At 36.7% G+C, this 10,734-nt stretch overlaps 1 protein-coding gene across 6 annotated transcripts in view; it reads left to right on the forward strand.

The window, feature by feature from the left end:
- Positions 1-9,951, forward strand: part of ATP13A3 (ATPase 13A3) — an 84,779-nt gene extending 74,828 nt beyond the window's left edge. For all 6 annotated transcript variants that reach the window (XM_058556092.1, XM_058556091.1, XM_058556096.1 and 3 more), the window contains one exon: positions 6,491-9,951. In XM_058556092.1, the coding sequence (XP_058412075.1) occupies positions 6,491-6,685 (195 nt within the window). In that variant the 3' untranslated portion in view covers positions 6,686-9,951. The remainder of the gene's footprint in view (positions 1-6,490) is intronic.
- The last annotated feature ends 783 nt before the right edge of the window (positions 9,952-10,734 follow it).

Consider the following 10,734-nt stretch of genomic DNA (forward strand, 5'->3'; position numbering starts at 1 on the left):
CTTCCTTCTTAGGGTGGTATTCTGTTGTGTGTTGCTTTAACCTTTTTACCTATGCCTGGCATTTCATTTCTTATAAGGAGTCCTAGAAAATTCATGGCAAACATTTGTACCAGGCTTTTCAGGACTTGGTAAATTTCATAAGTCTCTTTTCCATTCCAATCCTTATCTTCTATGTGTGTAAAAGTCTTGTCCTCAGTGGGGAGAGTTAATTTTTCCATATTTCTGTCTGGTTTAAATTTTATATTTTTGATTTTCATGAGTCCCATTAGAAGCTAAATTGAGGTCATATAAACGGAGTTATGAAATGGGAATTGTTTCTTCGTGGATCAGTGTCCAAAGAGCAGAATTTTGAGAAATTATGTCTAATTTTTTGTCAGTTACTGGGCTTTAATTTTGGGTGGCTTTTTGGCTTTCCCCAACATATATCTCTCATCATTCAGGAGAATTTTCAGAGAGACAGTACTTATTTTTATACAAACCATAGCTTAAGACTTTTGACTTTTTGGGTCCATTAAGTAGCCTATTATTCAAAAGATATGCAAGCTCTGTGGTAAAACAGGAAGAGAAACAGATGGATAAAACTCCTTTCCTGGTGTTAGGATGTTGAAGTATAGTTCTGCATAGAAGATATAGGTCAGTCTTATTTTTTAAACCGATACCGTTGAATCACAGCTCTGAGCCACCTTATGGGTACAGAGAACTTGACAAGATACAGTCTCAGCCCTTATTATCTGACCCATTGCTGTTTGTGAATGGGTGCTGTGCTTTACAATGTGAGTTCTGAGCCACAAGGAAGCTTGCAGAGTTCAAGAGGATTCTCTGGCATTTAAAGTTGGGTCCATCACTTATTTTTAGCCTTTTTTTAACTAAGCAGCAGCTTCCTGAGCTTTATTTAGGTAATTCAACAGGCTTGATGCCCGGTATAATGTCACAGGATTGCTTTAAAAGAGGTCCTGTAAAGTGCCATTTCCTTTCCTAATGCTTTGTGGTGAATACTGCTAGTTTTGTAATGATGGATGAGTCTGGAATCAGCTTCATTTTCTTTTTCTCAAAGCAGTGTGGTGCCCAGTGTCCCTAGTAGTGGGTATGGCCAGAGCTGTGTCAGGGGCTCAAGTCCTTCAGGCCTCTGTGCCTGTATTTTTTTCCTTTTGGTTACCTCACTACATGACTTCAGAGGGTTAACTTTGGCTCGTATCGTCAGACCTCATATGAAATACTTGTATGGCCAAGGCCCCTAAGCTGAGGAGAACATTTACATTGAGTTTTCATCTTCTCCATAAAGATCTCTGACTATTCAACAGGCCAGTGATGATCTAAACAGGGAATGCAGGTTCTGAAGAGGAGGTATAGTCCAGTTTAGTCAAAAATGGGTATCAAAGCTCCTTTAAAGTATTTGAATTGGAAATCCCTCCTCACTTTTCAATCAAAATTAAATAGCATAAAATGCTATCATTTGCTAAATCTCTGTTTTCTAAATATTTGTTAACCAGTACCTGTCCTCGTTATTTTTAAGAGTTTGTGTCTTTCATGTGAAGTCCTACTTCTGAAGTGCTCAGGGGAGTGTGAAGGGAGAGAGTGGTCGAGAGCAGGTAGCCCCAGCGTGCCCCGTATTTACCGGTTCTGAGAATGGTTTCAGTCAAGACATTTCAGTCTTCGAGAAGTGCAGTCTTTAATTCCTATGGTCATGATTAAGAAAACATTTTTAAAATTATTGGCTTTAGAAAAGAGAGTCCTTATAACGTCTCTGCGTAGAATGATCTACTTTGATCTTCTGACACTTGTATGTGTAATGTGGTTTCACTGTTCATATTTGTGACCCTTCGAGAACCAGTCAGTCAGTCATATTACCCTAAAGTTGTGGTTCTCCATCAGGGGCAATCCTCTTACCCCCAGGAGACATCTGGCAGTATCTGGAGACATTTTTGGTTGTCACAGGTGGTGGGGGAATGGTGTCGCTACTGGCATATAGTGGGTAGAGGCCAAGGATGCTGCTAAATAAACATCCTACAGTAGTACACAGGACAGCCCCTCACAACAGAGAATGGCTAGTCCAAGATGTCAGTAGTGCCGAGGTTGAAACCCTGACCATAAGGTGAAAAAGAAAGTCAAGATGCGAGTGACCTGCTCCAGGAGGATTTGTGTGGCTGCCGTAATTCTCCCTCGCCACAAGCTCCTGTTCCACACCTGCTCATTCTGTGCTCTTTCTACCGAGACTCCTATGAGGTCTTCTCGGACTGCAAGTCCCCACCTTCTGTATTAATGTTGTGGGAGGAAGAGCCCTGTTTCTTCTTTTCCTTCCTTACCATATAGACCCAGGGACCATTGAGTTGGGTTGAAAGTTTCAAAGCTAGAGACCCTGGACTAGGCTCCAGGTCTTAGACAGTTGGGTTGGGGAGTCAAGAACCTCATCTGGAAATGTCTAGTAACCATGTCCAAAATATCTGTTGATCTACAAGGCACACTATACAATGCCTCCAGGATCCCCCCAGTCTTAGGGTATTTCTAGCTTCATTTTACACATAAAGAAACAGCATTCAGTCAGTTTGCCAAAGTTATACATCTAATGAATGGCAGAGTTGGGGGTTGAAACCAGGGTTTCTGATTTCAAGAAGAGCATTTTTTCCACTATACCACACTCCCTCACAGATATCATTGATGGGGCCATAGAGATGTAGACTAATATAACAATCAAATGACAAAATGGAGACTAACAATAGCTGCTGTTATCAATACCTACTTTTTATGGTAGACACTGTGTGAGGCATTTTGTATAAATTCTCTAATTGTTACAACAACCTTAAGAGATAGGAATGTCTTTATTCTCTATCCCAATTTTCACAGATGAGAAAACAGTGTTAGAACTGGTTTCAGATTCAGGTCTATCTGAACCCAGACCATAATATTCCTATACCAGAAAGCCTCCATCTATTCTTTAAAGACCAAATGAACTTTTGTGTGTCATTTTATTTAATAGTAGACATTTTGGACATCATGTTCTACTTGGTCTGGTGAGCATTCATGCAGCTAACCTAATTTAGATAACAAGAAGGATTTTTACAATAGTAATTTATTTCCCATAGTGATAATTTTTCTTATTGATGCTCAGTGGCTTCAGTAAATTTCTATTGAATCAAACTGAAAACAAATTAAGTAAATTATTTGCAAATAATCAAAGTTAAAACTTTAATGTAGTTAAATATTTTTTACTACAATGTTCTTTAGCAGCTGCAAATGTTAATACTTATTCTCTGACAAAAAAAGATTCTTTATATATCAGTGATTTTTGAGCAAGGATCTTCATCAAAAATGTGTTGAACGCCTCCCTTAACCTACTGAATGAAAATTTTCAGTGGAGGGCACTATCATCTGTTTGACAAGATCTGTGCTGTGTGTTCTCTAAGAAGCGTTTGTGCCTATCCTGTGTCTGGTAAACCAAGGTTGTCAGAGTAGATGTGGAACTAGTATCATACCATTGTGTAGTTTGATCCTGCCTGAGGATCTGTGCCTAATTATATTTTCCTTTTTGGGGAAAAATCCAACTGTTAGCTGTAGTGTTTATGCCACTTAGCATTGAGATAGAAGGCTAATTCTGATTGTCTTCATTTGTTATATATTCAGGATTGGTATGGAAGAAGACTTTTATGAAAACCACAGTACTATTATGACATTTTTTCCCACAAGCATGGCTTTATATTTCACCTGCTACCCATGAAAACGTTTCCTAAAAGACACTGCTAAGAGTAAACTGGCATTGGGGTTCTAGAATGAACAGCTTGGAATGGTCTTTAGAAGCAGGAGAATTTTAGTTGTAGATCTGTTTGAAAGTTCTTTGTGGTTTCTCTGCTGGACTGTGGTGGCCTCTTTCCCTTCTCTGAGGGACACACCTGGTTATTTAACCATTCCTTTCAGGAGCAAACCAAGAGATCCAGTTGCTCTGGCTCCTGTGTTCTCCTGCTTCAAGGACTTATGCCTGGATGTTCGAGGAGACCCAAGTGCTCATTCTAAGCCCCTGCGATCTCCCCTCTTCACCTTCTTGTTGCTCAGTGCCTGCCTTTCTCCTCTTGCCACCATCATTGCTCCCTTGATTGATTTCTCATGCAGCATGCCTGTATAGCACCTTTTACTTTCTGTCCTTGTGAATTCTGTTGTGTTTGTGGATGTGTATGGTATGTTTATGTTGTAAACTAACAGGCCTATGCTTGCCTACAGTGTATTTTGTATGTATGATATTTGGGACAGGTGAGGGTATAGGAACAAAATATGTTTCTAATTACAGTGGAAGGGGGATCCCTAGTGTTCCTTGTAACTTGTTTTTTCTAAATCATAAGTGTACCTTACTTTTAATAGGAACATGAGGATTTTTTTTAAACATGCACCTTAGTGTAAAAAGAATACTATTCGATTGTGATTCTGTTTGCAATGAAATTAGTTTTAATTTTATTGCTTGCCTCGCTTTCCACAGGTAGGGAACAGCGGGTTTAGATATGTGTGTGTATGTCTTACATTTGAATATGCTTGACTGTGACTTTCTGTAACTCAGCCTGCTGTGCATTGCCCTTCAATCCAGCCAGCTCCTCTGGACAGACAAAGCCTTTATGTTTCTGTTTTTTTTTTTTTTTTTAAAGTCAGCATTCACCATTATTAGCCTTTTCCTTTGATCCTTTAACAGTGCCACATGCCGTAAAATAAAAATGACAGCTTTCAGATTGATTTAGGAACAATGATCTTCTCGGCAATTAGATTGAAGAATTTAAGCACCTTGGGAAAAAGATAGATCCAAGTAGTGAGCCATCATCTCAGATAAATATTAAAGTTTGTTGTGTATGTGCCTACACTGGGAAGGAATATTTATTATTTAAATCAGGTGAAGAATCCTATATCTAATCTCTTCTGTATCCTAATGCTAAGTATTTTCTTGTGGACTTCTTTAAAGTGGTGGTAATAACTCTTTTTAGCTATGACAATAAAGAGGCTACTAAAGGAATAATCTTCAAATCTTAATTTGAATTTGAATTTTCTCCCCCCAACCCCGGATCTCATATAGCTTGTGACCACAATTTTTGCCTGTAACTTCTTGGAGGCAGTGCAGCGTGTGCTGTGTTTTGCTGACAGAGTAAACCGGAAGACCTTTAAAAGCACTTAGTTACTGTTTCCCATGCTCTCAGTGCCGCCACGTGCCCACCCCACAGTCTTGGGGAAGGAAAGACTAGTAGCTTCCTGGTGGTTGTCTCAATAAGATGAGAAGACCTACCAAGTCCAACTATGAAAAAGATTCAGAGTTTTCATTTTAAAGTATTTCTGCTGTTCTCCACTGGCCAGTTTAGAAACATATGTTTCAAAATATATGTCATAGCAAATTTGCCTTTCTTGATCATGAAGATATTTTGGGTGTTAATGTTAGAATGCCTGTTGCAGTTACGTTATGCTTCTATTTTGTGAGATGACTTCAGTTGAGATCAGACCTAGTTGCAGCCTGGGTTATATGTTGATGGCAAAACAAAACAACCTGGGATTCAAATTTTGCTTTGGAGAAGCAACAACCAAAATAATTAAAAATTGACTGTTCTTTGAGGTGAATGTAACTACAGGTCTTGGTATAGTCATTTAATTTTATTTCATTTACTTCCAATTTCAGTTAAGATGAATTCTGAGGGCCTCTGTTGAATTTACATTTCTGTACAATAACCACAGACTCTGCTTTCTTGTTCTTCAAGAATTATTTATCTAAAATCACATTCATTGAAAACATCAGGATTGACCAGAAGGATTTCAGTGACAGCAGAGCTTTTTATAATGAAATAATACTAAGAAATAGTACTTGCTTTATACCTTTCTATGTACGTCTTTCCAATTGTGGAGCACCAGGGGAAACCATCATTATGAAATTAAATTGTTTTTTTTATATTAATGAGAATTTGGCTTTAAAAGAAGTGATTGACATTAAACATGATCTAAGTTCTAATTTTGACCTAACAGTATTAACATCATGCTTCATGTTTTGAAAGGTGATAGTAACGGTAACAGTGATATTTTTACACTGCTTTCTTCCAAAAATGATCAAGTGGCTAAGTTGCTAGGAGCAATAATGCCAAAAGATGGTTTGGGATAGAGTATGAGGGTTTCCATATTAAATATTAAAAATGTTTTCTCTTTCTGAAGAGTTGAAAGAATAACTTTCTTTCAAAGAATCCATGTCTGCAAGTTATTTTAGAAATTTATCCATATACAAGAGGATAGATAGGTACATAAAAGTAAATATAAAGTGAAGTAAACTACATTGACAATTTAAAAATCTAACCTTAAAAAATAATGTGTTCCTAAATAATTGAAAGCTGACTTTTTTTAATACGTGAATTTTTTTTTCATTTGTTCTCAGAAGTCATTTCCTCTTATTTCTCTGTGCTGTGAAAGTACTATGCTTTAACCAACTCGTTAAAAACCGCCAGCCCTTCATCTACTGGGGTGTGCTTCTTTTTCCTTATTTTCTTAGGAGTCGATGGATTGGTGGGCAAAATGCTGCTCGTCCTGGGCCCTGCACTTTAGAGAGAAGGTGCCAAAGGCGAAGTACATGCGCCTGGCTCAGGAGCTCTCGGTTGATCCGGAATGGCCACCCAGACCTCAGACGACGACAGAAGCGAAAGCCTTCGCTCAGGGGAACGGATCCTGTCAGATCACCATCACATAGCAGTTCCTCAGTCTCAGTGGTGTGCTGTAGCAGTATCGAGGAGAACATAACTTTAGGACTTTCTGATCCTGTGTGTCAGAATGGCACCATTTCAATTTATGTCCCTTCTGATATAGTAGCTGATTGGAGAGGCTTTTTTTTTTTTCTCCTTAAAGCAGAAAAATGATTGGCCTGTCAGTGAAATTAATCAGTCTGTCAAGTCCTGTATCTTCATTCAATAATTCTAAATATTATATATATTTCCAGAATTTTCTTGTCACCTCAGTGATACTCTTTATATAGGGTACAGAAGAAAGTTGGTATTTGGTAGGTTTTTAGACATTAGTTTTAAGACCTAGTTTATACCTTTAAATTTATTTTCACAACCCCCTTATTAGAAAAAGTCTTCATTTATATACAGGCCCTAAATTTGTGATTGATAAATAAAAAGGGTGTTAATTAGCCTCCAGTGAAAATAGGTAGAAAAGCCTGTTTTCATTTGATTCCAATATTTCTCCCACAGCATTCTCTATAAACATACACCAGTTCCCTTGGATAGCCTAGAGTTAGGAGTGAGTTTTATGGTGTTGCTTATAGAACAACTCAGGTAATTTCCATTCATGGTTTTATATTTTCTGTACAAACTGCCTGGGTTTTTATTTTTCTAATCAGCAAGGTGCTTCACTGCCTTCTTGAGATGTCCCTCAGAGCTATGAAATGGATCTTGTGCTATATCTGGTGTCGGTAGTATAATTTGCTTCAGTTAAATGTTGTAGAGCCTTTTTCACTAGGAAATAAAGGTTATTTCTTTTGGCAGTAGATGTAGATCTATCTCTAGTATCTTTTCATACCTATTTTTTTCTCTCAGGTTTTATATTTTAAATCTTTATTTTCTTCTACGTCTTTAATTACCTAAAGACATGGGATAATAGTGAGTTGTTTTTTGTTGTTTTTAGTTTTTTGAGTTAGAATTTTACCTCCTGAAATTTTTAAGGTTTGATGTATGTCTCTCCTATCAATAATGAGCCTTTAAATATGAGTGGTTTTTGAATGACTGCTGTTTTTTCAAAGCAATATGAACTTGATGAGAGTTTGTTTTATGCCATTAGGTGGCGCCAGAGGTCAGAGCTTACCTATTTTGGATTGGATGGTTACAAATGAGCATATTTGGTTGTGGAAATTTCTGGGAGAAAAAAAATTGATATACAGTTAAAGAAGAGACATTCATTGAGCCAAAAGAAATGTGGAAAATATATTTCACCTTTCTGTTTTGCCTGGTTAATGTTTAAATTCTAAACACAATTAAAGTAACTTTAAAAATGCCTCTATAGGTAAGATCCAGCAGCTTGGCAAAGCCCACAGTTATGATAAACAAGGAAACTGATATTGCTGTAAAATGGACACTAAACTACTAAAACTATGTGACGTTATCCTATATTCCTCCTTAACCAGTAGCAGGCTTGTGCTTTCCACTAGCTGATCATTATTGTCCTGATATATATTTACCAATTTATCAAATGTTACCCAGAACCGTAGAACCAAATGGTTCTCATTTTTTATGCTGCAGAGACCTGAATGATGTTTGGTAACTGTAGAAAAATGTAAGTTACACTCAGGATCACTGTTAATTGCTATTGCCACTGATGATTCTTACAAAAATATAATTGAAGTTTTCCATCAAAAAGTATGATACAATATAAATACACATTAGATGATAAGAACAATTGTTCCATGAATGATTCTATGAAGCTATGCATCTTAGACCTCTTGAGCTGTGAATTAGCACTGTTTTCTATAGTTACTTATTCTCTTGATTGTTTTATAATTTCCACATTCATTTTCTATATGTACAAGTGTTATTCTTGAGTAATTTCCCAGAATTGTAAATTTTATTCTTTGATTTAAATACTGAAGCATATAATTAAATTGCTAAGTAGCAGCTTAAAAATCCAGTTATCAGATTGTATTTAGCATCTTTAAGAGCATAATCATAAAGAGCTATATTTTTGACACCCTCCCTTTTTTTTAACATTTAGATTTTATAAGGGTTTTATATCTCATCTGTCCATATTGTTTTCAAAGGAATGAGGTTTTTAGGTAGGTGGAAAAGCATTTAGGAAGTTAGATTTGAACATAGACGACGTGGGTCATTCAAATTGTAATTGATGGCTTCCAGAATGCTATTTGAAGAATGTCTGTGAGTCTAGGTGTGGGTCCTACTCAGTGCCATAGGTAGACTGAATCCTCTCTCTGTAGGTCACCATTACATAGTAATTTTGGTTCTGAATTTCACATTAAATTATTTGAGTGTATACAGACCTAAATTTTAAAATCTGTACATATATTATTTTGATGTATTAAGATGAATAAATATTGCCGATTTAAGTTTTATTTATGCACATACTTAAAGGACAGAAATGTCCAAGAAAGTAATTGTTAAATAATGATATGTAACTTTTTAACTTTTTAAATAAATAACAGGATTTTTAATGTGTGTCTCCCTCAGGGTTGTTTAAAGTTTTTTTTCTCCCTCAAATATATAAATAGTAGTAACTATATGTTTTGTATCTTCTAGCACCAACTGCTGTAAAGCAATGCTGCAAACAATGCTTGAATAAAAGTGGCTAAGCCAACAACAAAACAAATACTTTTTGTATTAGTTTTATAATCCTTACATTCGAAAGCTTTCCAAATTGCACTTGCATTTAAGCAAAACTGTTGCAGTTTTTACTCTATTTATTTTTGTTTCCCATGTTTTTGAAAATACTGCACAGTTTCAAGGCATGGTAAATAATATATCAGTGTTTATGTATTCTGTTCCCAAAACGGCTATAGACATGATATCCAGAGAAGAGCAAAATTCAAGCTTTAGAAAACATTCTAAGATTTCATGCATGCAGCTTTGACATATCTGAAAATAGGTCTTTGTATATTTATGGTGGGTGGTGGTTGGGAACTTTTAACAAAATGTGGGATGTTAATTTTTGTACAGTGTGGGCATTTACACATATTTTTAATGTATTAAAATTTGGTAATTATGTGCACATTAAATTAATTAGTTATTTCCTGTTATGATTTGTGAATTCCCTAAGACTTTGGATTTTTTTTAAAGTAACTTTATATCAGAAATGATACTGCATCTTTATATTTTTAAAATTGTATTGCTGCTCAAGAATGGTACCCTGATGTCAAAAAGGCATATGTCATAATTGTACATTCACTGTAAATAACCTTATGAAATCTTTTTTGATTGAAGCTATTCAAAATAAAAATTTAAATGAATAACATTTTTTTTTCTGTGTCTTTATACATTTGTTTGCTTTTTAGTTATTCGAATACTGCCCTCTCTGGATTTATTTTCCTGCTTAATACTTTTCCATTTCTTTCTTTTTTTTCTGTTTTTTTAAACTTTGGATTTTTGAAGGAAATAAGTACTACATTCCACATACATCATGTCTGTGACCATCCGGTGGAAACCCATTAGTCAGAATCAATGTAGAGCCAAATATGAAGTGTCAGGAGGTCTGAGGGAAATGATGTAATGTCAGACTAGAGACTTATCAATTAATAATTGGGAAGATCAAACCAAAGGCTCAATACCATGTAAGACATGGTACCCTGGTATTGTGGGTTCTACAGGAGCTGGTGTCTTCTGTGTGGTCCGTGTGGCTGGCTGTGGTGGGATGGTGGATTGGGTGGTCTGAAGGCCTAGTCTGAACCCAAGTTGTTTCCGTTCACTGTGGTTTGTGTAGCAAACGATCATGTCCCCACAGCCTGCTAGTTTTTCTCCTTCCTCTTCCCCCTCCATCATGGCCAGCTGCTTTATTCTGAGTGTATATTACAGAAGGACAGAGGGAGTTCTAGGAGTTTGAGTGAGACTGTCCCTCTTCAAAGTTGGGGTTGTGGTTACTCCGTAAGTGCAGAGAGGTCCCTGCTGTGCCATAGCCTCTGAGTCTCCCCTACGGAGGAGGAAAAGCATATCTCATCCGGGCAGACACCTGCCTTTGAATGGCCAAACCCCATAGGCCAGGCTTCTGTGACTTATATAGAAGCTGCCCCTTAGGACAGCA

This window comes from Diceros bicornis, chromosome 15, assembly GCF_020826845.1.
Source record: "Diceros bicornis minor isolate mBicDic1 chromosome 15, mDicBic1.mat.cur, whole genome shotgun sequence".
Taxonomy (NCBI): Eukaryota; Metazoa; Chordata; class Mammalia; order Perissodactyla; family Rhinocerotidae; genus Diceros; species Diceros bicornis.